We start from the raw sequence: 24,148 nt of genomic DNA, 5'->3' as shown, positions 1-24,148 counted from the left end.
GTGAGAGATACCAGAATGGCCATGAAGGTATTTTGTTAATAACTATGACCTAAAACTGTGTTTTGCATTGTTTTCTTTTGTAAACTTTTACATCTAAACTTGTCGCTGTAAGATCAGAATTCCTTACCAAAGGCCTCATAAACCAAACCTTTACCCTCTTTTACTATAAGCCTGGGATGCAACTTTACTGTTGCTTTCAAGGCACTGCTGAAATGTTGATGATCCCCCTCAAAATCCTCCGTGTGTTCCAAGAAAAGATCTTGCCTTGGCCTGGGGGAGGCTGAGCGCTAACACCGTAACAGAGCCAAAGTCCCTTCCCTTCAATGTCCAACTGGACACCCAAAGAGAAAGTAAGAACAGCATAAGCCTACTCTGCTGCTTGGTCTCTCATCCTTCCCTGTGCTTTTGCTTGCTTCACTTTATACCTACCCCTCTGCCCATCAGGCCATTGTTGAAAGGCAGTCCAATGAAGCTGAAAGCTGCCTCCTGGATGAAGTAGGGATTCAGGATACGTATCTCATGAGGTTCTCTTGGGACACGGGTTGCCACTGACTTCCAAAAGCCATCAGAGGCACTCTGGTAATAAAAAAAAGGGGGGGGGAAAGGAAAGATAAGACAACAAATACAATTATATACGAAAGGTAGCATATACTATTATTCTTAAAATTAACAATATTTAAATGCACTACTGGCAGCAGTTCCCACCATCCCTGCTCACTGCCACAAGGCACTAGTACAAGGCTGTAGTTGGGGGGTGTATCCTGGAGGGGTGACAGCAGCATGTGCAGATGCACTTGAGCTACTCTGGATGACAACTGTGAGGAAGACTGAGAGGTCTGGCCTTCAGCATGGATGACTCCCTCCCTGGTGCCATCTTTTCGCTCTCATTGGCACTTCAGCTGGTTTGGTTAACGGCTCAAGCACTCCAGCACACACTGTGATGACTCCCACCTGCCTCCAAGGGGACGTACCTTTGGATAGCAAATGCTTTTAAGAACATCCAAAGAGCTAAAAATGACCATACAGCTCTACTTCCAGTGTGAGCTACGTGCTTCCCACTTTATCCTCGAGTTATCCTCTTCTGTTAGGTTTTACATGAATTAAGCTCTAAGCTCATAAAGGGGCCATCTTGTCTTGTGAATGCGTGTTCATGGTACAAGGGAAAAAACAGCTAAGTATGTCCTTTATTTTACCCAATAGATTGTTTTTTAATTAAAAGTCTTGACCCTGCAAACACGGGAGAGCACTGGCCTTGAACACTGCTGCCCCAGCAGACAGCCCCCCCTGCAGCGGGGTCATGCCTCCCGGCCGCATGACTTCATGTCATTGCTCCTGCGGGTCCAGACGTGAGCGGGCACGGCACGTACTGCCCTCAAAATAACCGAAGGCTCTGTGTTCGCAGCACTTACAGAACAATTACGTTCCAATGTTTCGCTTCTGTTTGGGTTAAAAATTCAGCGCAAGGCACAGGGAGGATGGCAGGAATTTTAATCTGCTAACCAACAGCTTTGGTGGGGTAATCTGAGCACCTCCTTCTCAAAGCGCTGAGCCATCTTCCCTGGAATCTCCGCGACAAGCAGCAGAGGCAGATGTTACACTCCACATAAAAAGCACGTTACACTCCACATAAAAAGCACGTGCTTTGGAAGTCATTATTTACACCAGTTGTGGGTTGCTTGCAGCTTAACAGTGACTTTACAGTTGCTTTCAAGGCACTGCTGAAAATGACTGTGATCCCCTGCAAAATCCTCAGGAGCCTCCCCTGCCCAGTAGTGATTACCCCTGTAATTATTGACCCTAATTCTGCCACAGCTGATGCCTGCTACATTTCACACACTGTTTGTACTGCACACAGTTCCCACGAGGTCTCATGCCACGGGATGCTAAACACACTACAGACACTTCTTTATGGAACAATCCCAGGGTTGTGTCTAGCTGCTCAATTTCGGATCCTGAAGAATGAAACTTTGGTAGATGGCTCTAGCTACGAAAGGCACGAACAGGCAAACTCGCTGAGGATGCACACTGTTGTCCAAACCAACAATCTAAGACAGCCAAATGTCACTGCTATCCTGTTTTGATCCCACATGCCCCCTCAAAGCTGCCCAAACATAATACACTTTTGCTGACCAGGGCAAGGATCCTGTGAGTTAAAGTTCGTATTCTGACAACGGCAAAGTGCTTTCAGGACCCTAAATGGAAAGAAATCCTAATTAACGCTCATGTTCTTTCATCGTAGTGGAATTAGAAAGAATGCTTGGTGTCAAAGCAGTCTAACGCTTTCCATTATAATACAACATTTTCAGCCACTGAATGATCCCACCATTTGAAAAAAAAATTAGAAAAAAAAATCAACTTTAAAATGTTAACAAAGTTCAACATCCATTTGACCAAGGGATTTGAGGGATTTGAAATGTCAGCTGAGTTTTGTCTCCTTGTGAAAATTCATTAAAAATTGGATAAATATTAAACCTTTGGAATTTCCTAAGGGCGCACGTAAAGCAGAGGCCTTTCAGTTCCAGGGAAGGAGGGGGGAAAAAATTAAATTGAAAAAAATATCACAGATTCCACTTGCATTAAGCACGCTCCAGGTCTCACAGAAGTGAAGATGATAAACAAAAATCTTGAACAGCTACTCATTCAGCAAAACCATCTTACCATGGGTTTAAGCAGGCACACCCTGGAAAAATAGCGTGTGACCTTGAAACTAAAATAAATTTATAAGTTCAATTACGATTTCACATGCAACTCTAAATATGGCATTGCCTAAATTTTGCAAACAATTCAAACCAAAGGTCTGCAAGCTATTTAAAGTGGACAAAAGCTGCCTTTTGTTTGGACTCGTACTCCACAGGAGATTCTACATAAGTTCTAGGATTTAAGTAGGTTTTATGTGGCTTTTACATTACACACAAAACATTAAAGAGAAGAAAAAGAAGCAAGATTACAAACATTTGAGAGTCTTATTCTTTGCCTGTTGCTTGAGCTGCTCAGAAAGAGGTAACTACATGTATCACAGTTGCCCATTTTCCCAGTGCTGAGTAAACCCCCAGGACCATACCTGGGTCCTCTCAGCTAGTTCAAAGCCACTGCAAAATAAATGTGGACCCTATTGCTACCTGGCGATAGAACCTGCCTGCTTTGGTCCCTGCTGTGTGCCTGTTTCTCCTGTCATTCATCCAGACTGTTTCCCTAAGCATTTTCCTCAGCTACCACACTGCTCTGAAATTGCTCTGGTTGCTCTCTTCTGCCTCATTTCTACTTGCTCCGTGTTCTTCCCTGTAACTTCTGGGCAGTTCCCCTGAAGATTATTGAGGGACACCTGGGGTAATCTTTCATTTTGGTGCGTTTTCCCTCTGTAGTTTCTACAATAATTGTAGGGAGAAACACGGAGCCTCAGCAGACAGCTCTCATACTTCCACCTATACAACAGGCAAAGCCTCGTTTAGGGCTAAAGAACCAAGAACTGTTTTCCTGGCTTATGATTAGTGAAATTCTCAGCCTTGTGGTTTGGCTCTAGACACCCTGTAGTTTTGAGCTACATCTCGAGCCTCGTGCTTTTGTTCTGCAGCTTGACACTGGCAAGCTACAAGGCACAGCACCACCACAACTGCGAGCCCCAGGAGGCTGCTCCCCTGACGCAGCCCCCCCGGGAGCTGTGGTGTCGGTGGCAGAGGCAGGAGCGCAGCCCCTTCCAAGGCTCCACGCTACTGCTGATGCTCGGCCGCGCTACACCGGGTGTGGATGTTCAGACTGATTGGACACAGATGTTCGGTGAGGGTTCCAAAGCAATTATTTCCTGTCGGGGAACTCTGTCCCTTTTTAGGCTGAGAGGAGACAGGCAGCCACCCGAGGAGCAGCAGGCACCGGAGGGAAGGCGCACTTCTCCTGCCAGATCTGGGAGCTCAGACTCACAGTTTGAGGTGACTAAGCCCGAGGTGCTTACGGGTCTGAGGATGCAGTAACTCCCTTCCTGATTATCACAGTAAGTCAGAAAATTAGTCCGAAAACTGCTTTGGCAATGTTCCCGCAGTACCTCATCACCTGCTGGCATCAAGGTGGAAACCATAGGGTTCAGGCTGGAAATTGTGTTTCCCGGTGTTAAGTTTCCACCTTTGTTATTTGTTGGTATTACCGTGCGGCTGGAGCCTCGGTCACAGATCAGCATTCACAGTGCCAAGGGCTGCCAAGAAAAGCTTATAATATATGTAAAGAAACAAGCAACACAGAGGAAGACAAGAAAACGCGACTGAAGAGCAAGTCTATGACGGTCATTTTTAGGTAATCTTGGAGTGTTTTCAAAATTGTACAATTGTAAACGACATCACTAGAGGCTTTAGAGGAGACTATTTAAAAAGAAGGAATTTAGATGGACCTGGGCTTTCAAGCCAGTCTCTCGTACAGCTCTCATCCAGGGAAAGAGGCATTAACATCCCCTCCAGAGACACCACTCCAGGAACAGATGGGCACAGACATGACGGACCAGAGACTGCAGGTTATGAGGCATAGATAAAAAATGGCAGGGCTCAACTAAGAGCTACAGGGATGACAATCCAGTTGTAATTCTTCATTCTGTCCACTTGCAGAATACTGAAGGGTAATAGGCACAGCCGGTTGTAAACTATTTTTGTTTCCATTCAGTTTTTCATCTCCTGTTCTCAGATTTACCAAAGCGAATCACAACATACACTAAAATAAAATGTGGAAACTCAGAGCCTCAGCCAAGCAGCACACCTCAATAGAAGACACAAACAGCTAGAAGCGGGCTAAGTCTCTCAGAAGAACAACATTTCTAATATACTAAGAAAATGAAGGGTAATGCCATTGCATCCCGATGACACAGATGCTGCCTCTTCCGTACCTCTGTGATACTACTGGATTTATGAGTACAAGCAGCACTGCTCTGGAAGACTTCTAAGTCTGATGGGAAGGGGACAGGGAGATCGCAAAGGCCAGCTATATGCGACGCAAAGCTGAATAAAGTCTGGGTATGCCAATACTCTGCTGCTGAAAGATGAAAAGACCGGAGAGAGAACCTGTGGTAAACCGAGATCATTGCTCTTTCAAACTCTGACAACATCAGAAACTGAGAGGAAGAAGGGCATAAAGGAAAGAAAAAGCCAGGGGATGATGTACCAGTCACAAGACCTCACTCTGTGCCTGGGAGCACATAGTTCACTGGGATCTCTGTCCCTGCCTAGGCTGGAATGTCATTTATTCTATACCCACCCTCCACAAGCGCTCACAGGCACACAAACACAGGGTACAGCAGAACCGCTGCAATCCATCTGCAGAGGCTTTTGAAAGGTTTCTGCTCAGGCACAACTGGATTAGATGTGGAAGGTGTGTTTCCACTGGAAAACAACCATCTTATCAGCCAATGCTGCATTTCTCAGCGGTCAAGTAGATATGGAGGCCTAGAAAATGCTCTTCTACAAGTGGTAATATAAATGAAGTTACATCATTTGCACTGATTACCAAAGCAACAAGGAATTTTTAGCAAAAAAACCAGAGGTGCTGAGAGCCTGCAGTCTGGGTTGATGGTCAACTGCCAGACCCACTAGCCCACACTTCCAATACATTTACCCAACTTCCTCAAAGCAATGAAGAAGCCCTCACCACCCTCTGTACACAGCTCCAACGGCCAGCACTCATTGTGAATGTTCCCGTCTTCAGATTCCGTAGTCTAGAAATGCTCTAGAGTCAACTTGTTCCACCCTTATCGACCCCACTGAAAAGTTCTTACTCTGCCTGAAGCAGGAACATTGCAGATTGTGCTCAAGCCTTTCCTTTATCTCCTCTTTGTCCCACTGTCGAAAGAGATGCGGCTCTTGGACTATCCAACAATATGGTACTTTTATTCTTCTATCATTTTTGTTTCTTCCCCCTGAATACTCTCCCACTGACCAAGTCCAAAATCAAATGGCTGTGATTTCCCAGGCCATTCCCCTGTCGGTATTCCCATCTCCCAACACCTTGCAGCACCCAAGAGAACTCCTGACAGGCTGTAACCCCCCAAATTTAGCTTTTACTAATGTTTCTCAGTGTGAAACCCAAATACATTTTCTAACTAGCGCTTTCAGCAGCAAAGAGTGGCAAAGTATGATAGAGATAAAAGCACCTTGATACATGGTACTAGTCAAGCTTTTTTTTTTTTAAAAAAACAAAATTCTGACTATTTTTCTTTGTTGGTAGAGTTAGGTTGATAATACTTCACTACACTGGGTAGAGTTAAGTTTCTTTAGGCTTGATAACAAGGTTTAAAACCACAAGAGAAGGGAAACTTCATTCCAAGAAGCAGTTGCAAACTTTAAACTTTGTGCCAGACATGTAACCTCCACGGCACCCTGGCTACACACGCAGCTGGAAGCTGCCCTGTCCACAGATCCTGGCTCAGAAAGCAGCACCTTCAACGGTGACAAAAGCCAGCCGGGATGTGAGGGTGGCACTCCTGCCTTACACATCGGTTTGCCAGAACTCAGCAACGGGCTCATTCCCATGGCTGTCAGCAGGAACCTTCTGCCCTGTTCACCTGCGAGTATATATTACAGATAAACAGAAAAGCACGCTCAGATAGGCCTCCTGAATTTCGAACTTCGTTTGACCTACACAACTGAATGCTACAGCTAACCTAAGTACAGACAGACATGGGCCTCCTGTGTTGCTAGTCTAATACCAACTGTCGTCTTCAGATTCACAGGGCTAGGTCACGAGGCCAAGACCAGCCCTGAAGAGTCAGGAGAGCAAATTTATTTTTATGCTATTCTGTAAATGAAAAGGAATTCCTTTCTTTAATGTATGTCTGTGGTTTTATCCGTGTAACTGGGAGGAAAACATGGTTCACAGTTGTAAGATAACAAAACGTCATTGAAAAAGAGATTGTTCTGTGAAGAAAATGGAACTTGGAACACGTCAGATGAGCTGCAGAAGAACACTGAAGATTATTCTGATGAATACTGTGTTTCACAAGTCAAAACATAAATGATAGCTCACATACGGTGTGTCAGAAGACATGTTTGTTTTATGTCCAAACAGGGTGATGGATAGACTGTACTACAGACTCTTTTGCTCAAAATGTAAGCTGGATTTTGACCAAAATTTGAAGAAATATTCCTGGTTTGAAATATCTTAGGAAAGATGGAATTTAGATAACTTGTATTGTGGGTTTTGTCTGATAATAATAAATAATAATAATAATAATAATAATAATAATAATAATAATAATAATAATAATAATAATAATAATAATACTTCAATGCAAATTATCTAAAGTAGTACAGTTTCTGAAAAATCCCAAAGAAGAACAGGCCCTATAGTATCACCATTACTTCCAGGGTATTTAATCCCATAAGGGAATAGCCCCTTTATTCACTATTATTTTTATGACATAGTTTATGAAATGGCATACTCGTATAACATCTATTAAAAGAATACCAGGGCTGAAAGGCCAAACCCATGTGTTAGTAAGCACTGAAGCAGGACTGCCCTGCAACTTCTGCTCAGGATTTCTGTTGTGAACAGTGACTTTCGAATTTTCCCACAAGATTTTTCTTATATCACCATATATCTAAGTGTTTTACAAACAACACTTAGATATTTAGAGCATCTCTGCAGTATTTGGCATGCATGACACCATTTTACAGGGGAGAAACCAGACAAAGATGAATGTCCACAGTTTCCGTTGCCTCCTGATGCTCTACTTCAGACACCTTAAGCTGGATTTTTAGAACATTTGTTAAACTCACAGTACAACTCTATTGACACGGCTGCTGCTGCTGAACACCCAGCTATCCTGCCTATCTGCCCCACAAGGCTCAAACTTGTTTGGGAAATTCTGATCTAACTTGCCCAGCATCACATCGGTCAGTCAAAGACTAAACCGCCTCCGCAAGAGAAACCCTCAGTGCCTGTAATCAGACCATTCTTTCTCCTCTCCTCTCTTCTGTCCACATGTTACACAGCTTCTGCAACTACTCATACCAAGGCTGAATGTCTTGCATTACAGAAATCAGTCTAAAACTCAGTCTTCCCCCTCCACAAGATAGTTGGCTGTGTTCTAAAAGAGCCAGGATGTAATTATGTAATTAAGAATAACATCTGCACAGAAGAACTGAATTAATTTTGAAAATGCAATGTTATTTTTTTGCTTTTCTGAACTTCTGGCAGCTTGATTTTTATAACCATAAAGGTCTTTAAAAAGTCTTAAAGGGTAGCTAAATATGTTAAAACCAAAAAAAAAATCAGCTCGAGAAAAACTCCACCAAATGGAGCAATTAAACCCAGGGCACAGTCCCCTAAGTGCAGGTACAAGCTCCGGTAAGCTGTTGTATTCTAGATCAGTCTTAGAGGGGAAAACAAACGCACCCTCTTACAGGGCTCCTGAACTATTTACACCTAAGAAACCTGCAAGTGTTTGAGGAGTTCCGGGCTGTTGTAAATCCTTCCTTCCTTTCTCTGCTGTCTTCAGTAGCCACCACCCTTCAGCCTCCAATACTCCTGCTCTTGCCATGCACCAGACCAGGCTACTGCTCCTTCACGTTGCCCAGGTGGCTGGCAGGAGGAGAGAGGATTCCCGAGAGTCCGGGAGAGATTCCCTGCTCCCAGCTCTGTTGTCCATGGCCCGATGTCTTTGTGGAGAAGCAACTGAAGGGAAAATCCTATTTGGTTCTTCCATCCCTGGTGATGCTGCATCCCGACTAGCCGTACAGGGAGGGCACCTGAGCAGCACAGGCAGGAGGGACCATGCTGCGCTGCCAGAGTCTTAACAGCCTCCACAGAACCCAGACTGAGCCATGGGATTTCGAGCAGGAGCCACAGCAGGCTGCCATGGTAACAGCCTCACCGATGCCCAGCCACTGTCCTGAAGAATTAGAGAATCTCAGCAAAATAGGGTGGGAGATTATCTTTTTTTTTTTTTTTTTTTTAGGTTTTTTTAAACAGGGATAAAATGGTGGATTTTCAGTAGCCTCATCCTGAGAGACAGCTAAGTTATTTTAGCTGAATTTTCCAGCTGTGCCAAACACAGGGCATGGAAAACATCAGCTCAAAGATGAGAGTGTAATAAAATGGTAAAGCATTTTCCCTGTTGCTTATAACAGAAAACATAAGGTGATCCTAACTATAAGCACAGCTACCTGCTCCACTTACAACAGTATGCCTGCATGAAAGAAAACCAAAAATTAAAACAATTTAAAAGCTGTCTTTGCAGGCTTTGGTGACAAAGCATGAGGGCATCCCAGGGCGCCTGAGGACACCCATCAGCAAAGTCTTTTTTAGGGAGCTGAACTGGTTCATGAGTTTGAATACAAACAACTCATTAAATAACACATATTTAGACTAAACTCTTGGCACATTACAACAAAAAAAGCTCAAGGATCACCACAGGAAGAATTATGGCCTAGAAACCCTCATCGCTTTCTGAAGTTATCTTAAAGTGAGTCTCTAGGGAAATTTTTTACATTGTTTTTACAGCAAGAGTACACAGAAAATCTGTCTTCTCCTATTTTGGCATCTTTGCTGAAACGAGAAGCCAAATAATTTGGATGTTCACTGAGTATTCATATAGAATATATACAAATTATTCTGTATCCTTTAGGAGGAGAAATCAGAAGGGTCAAAATAACAAGAGGCTGGGAAGATGCCAGGAAGCTCCTGCCCTACTTTTTTTCTAGACCTGCATTAATAATAGGTGTTTTACAAAAAAAGATTTTTAAAGTAATATTATTTAATATTCTTAAACAATGAGAATTTAAATAAACTGTAATTCAAACAGAACATTTACATTTACAATTTTTTTCCAAATAATTCAAGTGCTGATTGCCTGGGCCAGGCTCAGTATTTTCTCTGCTTGTCAGTTGTGGGCACAGTTCATCTCACAGAAAATGGCCAGAACGCAACTAACTGATGGACCAGCTGAAAAAAATTCCAAGTAGATCTAACAAAAGCCTTATGCACCCTACAGCTTAGCCATTTTCTTTCAATTTTATGTCTCTGATTTAAAAAATCAATAAAAATTAAGATACTAAGACTTTCACAAACCCGGTCTTAACTAAGAAAAAAAGAAACCTCCCCTTAGACGCATGCCATAAATTTGTAACTGTAAGAATAAAAATACTACCGAAAAAAAGTGAGATTGTCAGAATCTCTCTTGCTTACTACCTTCACTTGGCTTGGCTTGGCTTATTTTCACTCCTGCTGTCAGGACAAGTGTTTGCATTAAATAGCTGTGAGTGCTGAAGCAGGAGAGAAGCTGAATCTAGAGAGGGAGGTGGTCAGGGATTCACACACCGCAGCGTCCTCCTCTCTTGCAGAAAGAAGCTGCCATTCTTCTTGGGAAGAACCAGAAGCACCACACACAGCTGGAGCACAGGGGGAGAGATATATTTAGGAAGATAAAAGCACACAGGGAGTTTAGTTACCTCAACGTTTATTACAGCAAACTGGAGATATAGGTCAACCCCCTGTCCTGGAGCCCTCGGTGCTTCGAGGCAGAGAAAACGTTACAAATTACTCAGACAGCTCTAACTATGCAAGTCATCCACAGAGCCCGCCAAGGAACACATGTGTTTCAGGCATAAATTGTCCAATCTATTCCTTTCTGAATTAACATCTGTCATCGTGACACCATTCAAAATGACTGAAGACTGGATCATATTAACAACCACACATCTTGGATAAATATTTACTGTTCAGGCTATTTTATACGTTGGTTTTTTTTTTCAGTTTAAAGAAAAAAATGTAGATAGCAAAATTCCCGGAGCTGCGAAAGGGGAGTCTCTTTTCAGCCACTGATAGAAAGCATGTGATTTTATTTACAGAATCAGATCAGTGTTTTTCCCTTCCTCTGTGAGGCTTCACACTGTACATGGGTGAACTCACAGCATCGCATCTTGTGGTGTTGCAATGCTTTCCGAAAGGCTCTTCTGGGGAATTTTATTATGTTGGAGGTTGCTCACCTCAGAGGCTCCACGAAGCCTTCTCCCTCGGGATGCAGAAACAGATCTAGCTAATTGTGCCCCAGGAAGAAAAAAAAAAATAAAATCCTGTGACCCTTGCAGACAGCTAGATGAAGCAAATAACTTACTTTCATGAAAAGCTGTCAAGGGTATTACTAGTTAGTTATCCTGCTCCTCATAGTCGCAAACGGGTCAGAGGAAGGAAGGACAGGCGTTCCCAGAGGCACAGAACAGGATGGCGAGAAGTCAACACGAGTGCAGCCCTGTCCTGGCTACTCCCAGGAAACAGAATTCTCCCAGATTCTGGATCAAGTCTGTATTTCAGAAGAAGGTGTCAGCAGTCAGCGTTCATCTCTGCAAGTATGCCATTTAAGTATTATAAGCACATATTTCCAGGAAATGACATCTGTCCAGGCTGAATTTATCTAGCTTCAGCTCCTAGCCACAATATTCTGCTATTTCTTATCAGCACTGCTTGAAAGGCCAAGAAGGATCCTCCTTGATGTCCTGCATAGCAGGGGGCAGTGCCCCCTCCATCAGCAACAACTCCTTCCGGTCCTTTACTCTCACACTGCTTGAGCAGAACTACACTAAGATATCCAGTCTCGATTTTAAGACTTCAAGAGAAAATTCATCAAGCCTGTAGGGCAGATGTAGCAATAATAATTATACTGATATAAATGTGCTGCCTTTTTTGGTTGTTTGCCTAGCTTCAGATATGCTCCTTCCTACTAAATTAAAAAGTCTTCTGAGAAAAATGTTCCCTCGAGGTAGATAGAGAGGCACTACAAGTAAATCTCCCCAAAAGCTCATGCATAAGCTAAATAAATTGAACTCAAATCTCTTAGACTAAGAGAGGCTTTGCAGACTTCAAATGATTCTTGTAGTTCTTTACTGAAGTGTTAACACAGAACATCTTTATTCTACTAACACTTGCATGAATAGCCGATACCCTTTGGGTGACGTCTCAGTTTCGCTGTTGACGATGTTCTCTGACTTCTTCCATGTGTTGGATTTGCAAAGCTCTGCTCCAGTATGGAGGAACATCTGCCGCACACGTGGGCAACGCAATATCCTTAGCAGGCACTGGCTGCACGGGTGGTAAAGCCATGTATGTCTGGATGAAAGAGACACCCACGCACCTGCACGTGAGGCCAGGTGGAGATGATGCCGTGTGAGCTCAGCACACACTTGCTCATTTGGTCTGCCAGGTGCCCAATCACATACGTATGGGCCAGTGAACACGCACGTCTTGGCCAGCATGCAACCACCAGGCAGTAGCGAGGGATAAAAGGGAGGACAGAGCACACTGGGTATTTATGATTTGGGGGAAATCTGAGAGTATTGCGGTGCAAAATGGAGGCACGAGGGAGCAGGACATAAATCCACAGGCATCACACAATTTAATTAGCTCTGCTGTTCATGGAATTGTGTGTTTTATTAAGATCAGCATCAGATTCGAAATGACTTTCTTTACGTTCCCTCAGATATTCCAAGTTTATCTTTGATCACTGCAGTTAATCAGTATAACCTGAGTTTACATGCACTATAACCTTGAAATGCACCTACCAGGACTTGCACAATATTGATGTCTGCACATTGCCAGAGCCTGCCAAAGAGGGCGAGTACAGTATGAGCACCCTCCTGATGCTTTTTCAAGACAGTTGTGCTACGTCTTCATAGACTCATTTAGGTTGGAAAAGACCTTTAAGATCATCGAGTCCAACCATTAACCCAACATTGCCAAGTCCACCACTAAACCACGTCCTTCAGTGCCACATCTACATGTCTTTGGCCCTCACTCATGTTAGCTTTTCAAAAGAGATGTGGAAAAACTGCAACTCTTTAAATTATCCATCTTTTTTTGACTTTGCCTGAGCCAAGAATGAAGAAGGAAGGAATGATCAAATATCTAGGAAAAGACAGCGACTGTTACAGTTGGATGGCAGCAGACATGAGAAGAGATTAGAAGATGACCATTTTAGGAAGAAATTGTCTTGGGATAAAGCGGGATGGTGAGGCAATGATTCAGTCTTTTCAGGGGGTAAATTCTGCTTGGGTCCCTTTATCGAAGAATGATGTGAGGAAAAAGGAGCTAAAGAAGTACAAGAATCCAACCAGAGCTCTCTGATTTCCATGGCACAGCTAGGATTACTGAGCCAGAAATGAAGATGATGCTGTCTTGGTGTATGTGGGATAAAGGTTCTTTAAGGACTACAGAAGTGCAGCATGAGTAAATGCTTCTCATCTTTTAATAGGAAGTATAGTTCCAGGAAGTCTGGATTGGGTAATAGCAAGCAAAGCAAGGGACAAAAAACCTAAAAGGACATAAACCATGCATGGTGCGGGAATGACTGCAGGGACAGGCAAATCAACAATTTTTATTTGAATTTTATGGTGAAATTGTCTAAAATTGGGGTCATCAATTATGTTATTCCTACAAATATCGATACTTTGCATACTTTTGATACCTTTTGCATACATTTGATGGAATGTTTTCATCCAGAAAATAGTGTACTTATGGCTATTTTTTATTTTCTTCATCTGTCCCAGAAGCTTAGGTGAATGTGGCTACAGACTTGTGGATATTGATGACTATCCAATCCAGGTGGAAAAGTATTACTGTCCAGCATGCATCCATCTGATAATATTGAACACTAAGGCGGCACACTGCAATGGCATCAGAGCAGTCCCTGCCACCAGTGGATGCTCGACGGTGTACTTACAGACGCACCAAGTATGCCTGGGTGGGAACCGCTCTCAGCTATGTAGTGACCTGCCTAATCTTATTACGCCTGTTGTATGCAGGTATGTATGAAGGGCAGGCTCCAACCTGTACTTTCCATACCAGCAACCTTCTTTGGGAATCCGGCCAGGAAGTCTCCCCCAGGGCCCACGTTGCAAACTGGGTCATTTGTCTCCTGAGGTTTCTGTATGGTCCTCATCACAGTGCTACCTGAAAGCTTGTTAAAAACTATACAATACAGAACTAAGGTCTTCTCCCTCTTATGGTCAGCAGGGACAAGATTTTCTATAGCATACCTATATATTTTCCAGCCTCTCTTCTAACCACGACTGGAAAAAAAACCTGGCTCACCTTCTCTCATAGGGCACCAGTGTTCATACTTCTCCTTACTTTTGGAAATGGCTCAGATTTCCTAGGCCAGTCATAGAGAAGGATTTTTTTTCATATGCAAGCCTTCCTTGGTTCCCCTTAGGCCATTCCCACCAATGCACTGCACTGGGGGAGCAGGTCCTGACTGTGGGAGCAGAACCCCCCAGGCAGTATGGACTAGCCTTCTACACCCACAGAGAGAAGAAAACCTAGGAAAAAAAAAGTCATTGTCCCAAGCATCACCCCAGAAAGGCAAACTAACTCCTAGCTACTCTTTGTTAAAGGAATATGGAATATACTCCAGAGAACACGTCACGCAGACTCTCCCACCTCTTCTTCTCAGTCACAGACTTGGCAGGAGCCAGAAGAGTCTGCATCATGTTTTCACTTTATTATAAGGCATCTTCTCTGCTTCAACATTTAGTAATGGTTCAGTTGCTTTGACTGAGGCACTGAACCATCCTGATGATGTGATAAGGTATTCTCTATCAGTCCCTCCTAAAATCCCACCATGGTCTGTGCGTGGAAATGGTCTTTTGCACCGTGTGCTAGAACCACAGGACAAGCACCACTGAAAAGGCTTTCCTGCCTCTGCCCCAGTGCAAGCCTCGTCACGTCCTTTATGCACGTTGGCTGCCTTACTCACCAGCCATGCCTTCCCATATTATACTTCTGAAGGGATTAGTTATAAACGGCTATTTAAACTCAAATTTGTGAAAGAAATGGGACAAAACCCTTAAGGTGACTTCCCAATTCAAAAGCTTCTTCTCATTTATGATGGAGCAGCAAGTCCAGCTTCTGTCCTCTTCCACCCAAGCCCAAGGAGAGCAGGAGGACACAAGGCAATGCCTACCCAGGCATATCTCTAAGCAGATGTGCTAGAGCTCTGTCTCAGCACAGGATCGAGCATCACAAATTTGTAACCGAGCTTTGCATTCGTAATGCATTAAGACAAACAGCGATGGATCTACAGCTCCACCAAAATGAGATGAAGAGTCTTTCTCACATCCTTTAAAAACTGAGAAGACCAACTGTATAAAAAATATTTTAAAGCAACAAGCCCCTGAAAGAAGGAAAGGGAAAGAAAATATTTGCAATCCAGAAGCAGACTCTGGACTGAAACTGCCAGTGGCAGTGGCCACTCCATTTGTCACCAAAGGCAAGTGACAGCATTGGAAAAAGCAAGTTCTCCCTCCCTAGCCCAGACCCAAAGAAACCATCTGTTCACATGCTGGGTTGAAGTTCCAACCAAGCTGGAAATACATGCATGTGGCTGAAGCTTTACTTGAGGTTGGGCAGCAGGAACAGATTCACAGCCTCACAATATTCCGCAAGCTGACAGGAGGAGCATGGTGGCTCCACTTTTTTTTTTTTTTTTTTCAGTGATGCAAGACAGCCCCCAGGCAAGACTATTTCAGAATCTGAGGAATCTGCAGAGTACTACGAGACTGTGACGTTCACAGTCTGCCCTAGCAAACACGCAGCATGACAAGGCCACTAAGTAATGAAGAAGAGAAGCACTAAACAAAAGTTCAGCAGGCAGTGAGGGCTCTGGCAGCAGCTTGGGCTTGGCTCTAGCACAGTAACACAAGCTGATCAAGGCAGGAAGGTATCGTAACATACATTTTAGCAGGACTAGAAGTAACCTGTTAACTTAAAGCAGAAATGCAGCTCCCAAATAAAAGGTTAAAAAAAAATCCAGTCTCCACTGCTGTCACATCCCACAAGATCTCCACAAGCAGCAGCCACACGCTGTGATGAACGAGGAGGCACGATGTCGTGCCCACTGGTGGGGTCTCAACATCTGCTTGAGGATGACTGCTTTTCAGATGGCATCACTGCTGTGTGCAAGTTGTCAGAGGCATGCCCCTGCAAGGGACAGGCAACCAAACTTGGCCTCACTCGCAGGCAGGTGCTCACTCGCTCCTATGACTTTCACTATCAAAGAGAGCTTCAAGGTGCCGCAGGCACTTACTGCACAAGTGACTCCTCCTGGTAAAGGTTGAAGAGATTCCTGCTGGAAGCATCCGTAGGCTCATTACCATAAGAAGGAAGCTTGTGAGCTGCCAATTCCTGGCGAAACCTTTGTCCTCACTTGGCTGCTTTACCACCATGTGCCAGATGTTCAGGGCAGTGAGCCCTACCAAGCAGGAGAGCTCCTTCCTGATTCACTAATGATGGGCAAAAACCACCCTGGACCCAGCCTCAGCATCAGGCTGTGATGGCTGGTTTGTATAACTGGTGCTTGTAAATTCCTCTGTTTCAGGAAGCGCCTACTCTCCACACAATAGAGAAAATTTTAGCTTTTGACCATTATTTTAACAGGGAAGAGCAGTATATGGCCAAACCTCCCTCACACTATAATTCCTCTGATACTTCGGGTAGAAGAACTTCTGTCACTGAGAGACCCAGGGTGAGGCAGAAGCATACGGTAGTGGGAAGTGGCAAGGTGGATCGCCTTGTATGGGTGTGTATGGGTATATGTAGGGTAATACCTCTTGGCAAAACTACTCTGAGTGATTGTCCATGAGTAATCCCCCTCTGGGGACACCCTAACAGCAGCCTTTTCATCAGAGAAGGGGTGCCTGGAAGTGTCAGCAGGCTCTTGTGTTAATGGTTGCAAGTCAGCACCGCCAGACCAGTCACTACAGACGCACGAACAACTCACATCTGTGACCCTTCAGCGATAATGACGGGTTCATGCAACTGCAGGCTGTGGGACTCCCACCCACTTCCTTTCCACTTGTACATCGACATATTAGATCAGCACGGTGCAATGCTTCCTGCTGTAGCCATATCCCCTTTCTCCATCCCATACTCCTTTCCCCCCAATCACTTGCAACAAGTGCAATTATTTTCTCCTTCAGCTTATTCTAATGCTCGTCAAATGACTGAAATCAGATTACCAGGGTTCCTCAGTTGCCTTTCTTAAAGACAGGTCTATGCTCTCCAGTGACACAGTACTGCCCTAACTTGCTAGAAGACTTGCAATTTTGAGTGCCAGCTCTCCCAGAACTCTACCACAGAGACTATCTTTGTTTTGCTGCTGATGTTGAGTATTTAGCCAAACCTGTTCTTTTTCTAGATTCACCTTTTTTTTTTTTTTTTTTTTTTCCTGGCAGGTATTTCTGCTTTAGTGTGAAATAAAAAGCAGCTGGGCTTTTACTTTACTACTACTTTACTTTTTCCTGCTCTTTACTTCAGTTTGGTCAATATTCCACTGTTCCTCTTTCTGGATATAGCGTGTCCCAGGGCACTGATTCATCACCCAGATCTCCAGAAGGCTGTTGCACCACACTGTATGTAACACATCAAATCCTACGCCTCACCATTTTGCTGCTGCTTCTGCATCACACTGATTCTTTTTCCTTATAACATCTCCTGACAATCCTTCTCTCTACAGAGCACTTATATCTTCCTTAGTATGCAAGTGCTGCCAAAAGACTAACATAATACAGAGCAAATCCCTCTCAGCTGCAGGGAGAATAAGCTTATCTGACCACTGACCCCAGCAATAAATAGCCATTCACCTTTCATTTACTCTTTTTCAGTCAAACTCCCCTTGATTTGAGTTACCCAAAAGAGGACTAAGCAATAATCCTAGTGTCTGGCCCAGAATCTCTGTTCAAGCAGCTCCAGGTCTGGTGTCTGAAAAAATTCAGAGTGTCTCACACCCCACCTGTGACTGTATCACAGACACACGCAGTTGCTATCAACATTCAGGGACAAAGAAAACATCAGAGGGCAGAATTTGGCCCTTTTTTTTGAGGATTGTGTCCATATCCACAGCAGTCACATTTTTTTAGAAGGATGCTTCCATTTCCCTTATTTCTGTCCTGAGATCAGACTCCTGACTGTAACCACTGCTTTGCAGCGGGGATGAAGTCTTGCAGAGGGACAGGCATCAGTGGCATTACAGAGATCCTAGGTCAAGGAAGCACCTCTAGATGAATCCAGGAAAGGAAGAAACTCCATTTTCTCTAGAAAATCAACTGAGAGCAAAACAAAAACTCTCCCCAGAGAGCACTGGAGAAGCATTTGTCATCTTGAACCTACCACACACTGGTAAAAATACTAACACTCACTACCAGAACAAACAGACGCCTACGTCTTATTCCCACAGCACTGTTAGTTCTCCACCAGGTCATTTCTTCTAGCTAGAGGCAGCACTTTTTGCATTGGTTTCCACCAGAAAAAGCAGCTGTGCTAGACACCTGCTTGCAGCTAAAGCCAGTGACAGCAGGATCTCAGCCTCATAGAGATCAGACTAGAGAGGACAAGCCTGACGTTTTCCAGTCACCTAGACTGTATCCTGAAGTATTCAATGAACTGACTCAGCAGCCTCAAAAACTAGCAACGATTCCCTTTGGGAACTCGTGTAGAACAGGTGGGGTGTCAAAGGATTGAAAAATGGGCATAAGTAGTGCCTAGCCTTAAGCAGGCAAAAAACAGGGAAGAGAGCTGATTTATGATTTCACTTCTCAGAACAGCAGGATTAATTATTTGTAAGCACCTGAAAAAAATAACGAAGACTGAGTAGCAGCCCAGGCCCATTTGTCAAGGGCGAAACACTACTGAAAAGAAAAAAACCCAGTATTTCTTTATACAGGAAAAAAAATCATAGGGGAGAAGCAAGACACGATTCGGTAAGGCTTCTGACGTATCACTTTCACAAACATGCCAAAAAACGTTAACTAATGATACTACTGTGATACAAGTAAACTATCCAGGAGTTCTCAGTGGGCTCACTGTAGAAGGATGTTACTACTTTGGGGTCTTGTTTTCATTGTCCATGTGGATGATGGAGTAACAAGTATGTTTATTAAATTGCAGAGGACACGAATCTGGCAAGGCAGGCAGCTACGCTGGAAAGCTTTGCCAGAGGAACCTGGCAAATTGAACAAGTGCTCTGGAAGAAAGCATCGGTAGGGCCAAGTGCATGGTGCTGGTCTTTGGCAGGAAAGGCCAACGGCAACAAGCACAGGGTGTGGAGCTGGGGAGATAACTGCTCTTCGGCTCTTCCTGAGACCTGGAGTCTCAAGGAACTGGACACTCGCCTTCAGTCCCATGTCACTGTGGAAAAGGCTGAATAGTGGATGTATAAAGAATGAGAACTGCAAGGCTAGTGAGCAGCTGTTTGCTCCTCTCTATTTGCTGTACTCTGTACATTTTTGGGCACTGCTCTTCAAGAAAAAGATGAATCAACTGCAGGCATTCAAAAGAGCAATAGGAATATTGCAAGAGATCTAGAAAACATGACCTACAAGAGCTGAAAAAAATGGAGTGTTTATTCCAAAGAAATGAAGGATAAAAGCCAACCACAAGAGCACTGAAGTAACGTGCAATGCAAGAAACTCAAGTTCTTTCTGCCCTCTGCCAAGCTGGGCACTGAAGCACTCAGTTAAGATTATTGCAATCCCTCTTCCCCAATCTTCTAGTAAGTTTTAACAAACTATTTGCTGCACGACTGCAAGCATCAGGTGGAAATTTAATTTGTTTTGAAGCAAACCAATCCATCCTTTGAACTTCAAGCTAAGCAGTAGGAGTCCCTACAACTGTGTTCAGGTTGCAGTGCACTGACATTGCCAGGGCTCTCCCTTGCCCAGAATGAAGAATAAGAGTGTACATAAACCAAAGAAAATTACTTTTGACTCAATTGTTCATGTAACGGAAGCCCACTTGTGCTGGCCCAGAGGCTGACAGGTAACTTCAGCTGTCTGGTATCGGGAAAAGAACTGCAAGTTGGTGCCAGTGTGAGACAAAAGCAAAGTATTGGCTCCTAAGGCCATCTATGTAACAACTGTGTACAACTATATAGCCAGACTGTTCCATTCTGTATATGGTGAACTGCCAACCTCCTCTCTCTGTCTCTAAACACACAATATAACATCCCATCCTCTGAACATTCATCTGTTTCTCTGGTTATTTGTTGAAAAATCATTAAAGAACACTTGAAAACAGATACATACAATTTGTAAAACAAGAACTATACCCAAACAGAGGGCATTTATCCTGGATTTCATGATGACAGATAAAGACAAACCATCCACTGAATGAGAAGTCATCGCTTACAATCTGATTTCATTTAGGATGGGTGAATTACAGAGAACAACCCTGACTAGTAACAGGTCCATAGTACTTCAGAAGGGCACTAATGCAATTGATTGGGACAAAATATTTACATGGGGAAAGTGGTGAATTCACCATTTCAGTGCTTTAAAATTAGACTTGATACTGTTCTTGGGTGGCACTTTAGCCAAACACAAGGCATGAATCTCAGTACAGGCAATAACTGAGTGAAATATAAAGGCTTGTGCTATTCCAGAGGTCACATTAAGTCTGTAGACTAGTTTTTTCAACAAGTGGTACTGCTGCTGCAATGCCTCCTCCTCCCCTCCTGTGCCATCACATCCTTATCCCCAAACTCCCATTTCTTCCCCTTGTCATTGCTCTTTTCCCTTCTCTGTTCTTAAATCCTAAGAGTCCATAAAACCCATGCAAAAGCCAGTCCTTTTATATACTCCTCAAAATAAATAAAAATTGAATTAATTGTTCATAGTACACGCTAACATAATCTTGAATAGAAAGCGTCACCTGAGATGCAAGGTCAGGTTACGAAGAGAGATGTCTTTATAAAACATATTTAATTAAAGCTTAAGTCCATGGAGGTAAAAAAAAGCCTTCACACCGAAATGCAGCAGGACACACAGAGGAACTCTCCTCGGACCAAAAAGTGGCAAATATGACTGTGATGTCATGCCTGCCCACCGTTTCCCATTAGGTGACCTTCACAATGTCATCTGACAGTGTTCTTACCACTTTTTCCTTGTAAACAATGTATTTCAGCCACTTGAAATCCTGCCATTTGAATCCTGCCAGAACAAACAGGGAATCCTTCTCATACTGCTCCATTTTCTGGATTGCACCTTCAGGATATGTGATTCGGAGAGTTGTCTTGCCACCCACATCTTTTTCAAAGCCCTTCACGGGAGCAGAGTTCAGCCTGCAGGGCAACCAGAGAAGACACTGTCATGGAATCCCACTTACACTCATGCAAGTTGATGATACAGCAGTCACTGTTGGGCAAGAGCTCCCTGTACTCAGCTGTTACAGCAGCAATCGTTAACTCTTGCAATTCCTCATCACAAATATTTATGAAGCTTTATACCAACTGACAAGAGTTTAATTGGAAGCAATTTAAATTATTTCATTCAATATAATGCAAACCATTTCTGCATATCCACTCTTGTTATTTAAATTGGGTTGGAAGTTTTGGAAAAGGAAACTGAAAAATATTGTCCTTTCAAATTTAGAGTTACAAACTAAGCATTAATATTTTAACACCCCATTGCTCCTGGGGTATCTTACTTGGATTCTGCAAGACTGTGCTGAAACAGAGGATACAGCTCCATGGCAGTTTAAGCAAACAAACCGGTCTCATGCTCCAACCACCGCCCAGAGCTTATGCTGCTCATCTTATCTGCAGCGAGACTGTTTAGGGAATTAAACCAGCTAATAATTTTCAAAAAAACCCGAAAGAACAATCTCCACCTGGTTTAATTCCCCAAAGTGGCCCATCCAGAAGGCGAGCTGCCCTGCAATGCCAACGCAAAGGAAGAGGTTGGGCTGCGCAGCTGGGCTAAGGCTCAGCACCACTGTGGTTTCACGGACTCGGAGGAGTTTCTGCTGTGGAAGTGCATCCCACTCCAAAAAGACCCAAGCAGGCACACAGCTTTGCTCTTGGGCACACTGATATCCAAAGGAATGCGATGTATTTAGCTGTGCTTTTGTTAAAACACCCCTCAGGGACAAAGTTTTTTCCCTTCAAAAAACAAACTGCTCTGGTGTTAACAGCAATGATGACTTCCATGACATTAAAGTTATTCAGAACCTCTATTCAAAACTAGAAACCCAAAGCTGAGGAAATTTCAAGTAACTTGGAATACAAATCTTGCTGACATCAAACAGCAGCCCCTGATGGAACAGCATTGCCTGCTTGAATTATTGCAGCCTTCTTGACTTGGGGTAGTTCAATATACTGGAAAGTGCTTATGGACTGCAAATTTTGCCGCGTAGGAATGTTAATGAGGATCTGGATTTGTCTTTTTCAGCCTGGGTAAGCATTTTAGGTGGGAAACCTTTTAGCAGAAGAAAATCCCCGTATACAATCTGAAATTCTATTCAGAATTAAAAGGAATAAATTCCTATATATTTTTAATAAAAATACTTATTTTATCATTAGGAATAAAATATTAAAGGGAATATAAAGAATTAGCACCACTATGATTTATACAGGAGATGTAGCCTTTTTTTGTAGTTTATAAACCCTCGCTTTGTAACCTGACTTGGAGGTATTGAGACTTGTCTGCCTGCAAAAACAGTGCTCCCAGCCAGCCTGATCCCTTGCTTTTTCCTCTGTTGCTGACAGTGTTTTCACACATCACTCACTTTTAGCTATAGCCGTTACCTAAACCTCAAGGCATTGTGTCTCTTCGGGGTAGATAATCCTACGTAATGTAAAAGCATGTGGCCCTAAAGGTAACAGAAATAAATACAAAAAGTACTATGTATAACTAGCTTTCTTTACATATTTTCATCTCGCGTCTTGAAGTTGAGGGGAAGGCTACCATCTGCAGTTATTTCAAATGTAGCTCTTGGGCAGCGTTTCCCCCACCCCTAGCTGCTGGGTTCACTGTTTTGATGCTTACCTTGTTACAGCTCCCAAAACCTGGGACCCCTGCTTTGTATCTAGATAGGAAACAAACCAAACCATTTCCCCAAGTGAAATGAACTCAGGTGTCCAGCAAAAGGCCAGAGTGTGAGTTGCTGATGGAGTCCTAACGAGCCAGCACTGTCAGCCCCACGGTCAGTGCTCCAGGGGCAGCGCAGGCAGTGGACCAGGAAAAGCTCTGGCAGCCACAACCAATGTTCATGAAGGTGCATACTGCAGAGCTTGAACCGCTTCTCGGGCAGGACACACTGGTGGTTATAAACCACAGCTGACTCTTAGAAAACCTCAGTTAGGATGCCAGGTCTCCTTGTATTGCCCACAGACAGGCAGTTTTCTCCATAAGAATGTTTTTCTGTCCATTTCTACTAATGATATAGGGAGCTTAGAGGCACTAACTCCTAACCTTAGCACCACGAAGACCTTCTCAAATAGCACTAAAGTATCATCATCAGGTGAATCCCTATATCATTCCAACCAGGAATTTCAGATACACACTTGTTTTTCCCCTGTCTGCAATCTCTTCTAAGGAGGCATTTCAGAGCACTGACGACTTACTGCTGCAAGAAGCTCCTGCCAGGTTAACAGTATGACAGCTGGGAATAATATCTGCACTGAAATCTGATAATATCCAGCTAACAAAAAACAGTAACTAACTCACTCCAAACTGTTTTAGAACTGTCAAAACTGATCTGGCTCTCTTGACCATAAGATCAAAATTTCTTGCTGTAATTAGCAACCCTCACATGGTAACACGAGCATCAAAATCTCCACATATTGCTGGACCATTTCTTTATCCACAAACGTACCATGTTTTCTCCCTTAAAATTCACCTCCTAGCTCCCAAATTTGATCCTTCAAAGAAGTTTTGCAACCATAAAAAAGGATGCTATAACACAAGGGATTTCCCCAACTCCCACTGGAGTAAAGGAAGCAGTTGGATACATTTAAGAAGTCTGCTCTCATCTCTGGAGTCCCACATTCAGGCACCTGGCTTCATTTAAAATTTACAGTTGACTTTTCTCTCCTTTATCCATCCCGCAAACAGCACAGGTGCTTAGCTGCCCTCTTATCCTCTTAGCTTGCAAACTGACTTAGATTTACTGATGTGCAGAGAAAAGGTTGAACTTTTCATTTAGAAATTAAATAGTGGACTTTCTGATGTAAATCTTAGTGGGTGGCTTAGTCCAGATGGATTGAAACTGTTCTCTTGCTACTTTTTGAACAGTCTGAGCCCAAGAAAAGGCTGTGACTGAATTTTAATTCAGCTCAAATACCTGCAAGTCACCAGACTACGATGAGCAGTAAGAGCTTTTTGCTAACAACTGATGGTGGGATAAACTAGGAGAA

The 24,148-nt window shown here is 43.5% G+C and overlaps 1 protein-coding gene across 6 annotated transcripts in view; it reads right to left on the bottom strand.

Moving 5' to 3' along the window:
* ST3GAL3 (ST3 beta-galactoside alpha-2,3-sialyltransferase 3) overlaps positions 1 to 24,148 on the bottom strand; it is a 184,520-nt gene that overhangs the window by 24,834 nt on the left and 135,538 nt on the right. For all 6 annotated transcript variants that reach the window (XM_040611242.1, XM_040611239.1, XM_040611241.1 and 3 more), the window contains 2 exons: positions 20,887 to 21,073; positions 430 to 576 (listed from right to left, as the gene is read on the bottom strand). In XM_040611242.1, the coding sequence (XP_040467176.1) occupies positions 430 to 576; positions 20,887 to 21,073 (334 nt within the window). The remainder of the gene's footprint in view (positions 1 to 429; positions 577 to 20,886; positions 21,074 to 24,148) is intronic.

The sequence above is a fragment of the Falco naumanni genome, chromosome 11, assembly GCF_017639655.2.
Source record: "Falco naumanni isolate bFalNau1 chromosome 11, bFalNau1.pat, whole genome shotgun sequence".
In the NCBI taxonomy this organism is placed as follows: domain Eukaryota; kingdom Metazoa; phylum Chordata; class Aves; order Falconiformes; family Falconidae; genus Falco; species Falco naumanni.
Note: the sequence above shows the minus strand (reverse complement) of the source record. Positions and strands in the feature narration are given on the sequence as shown.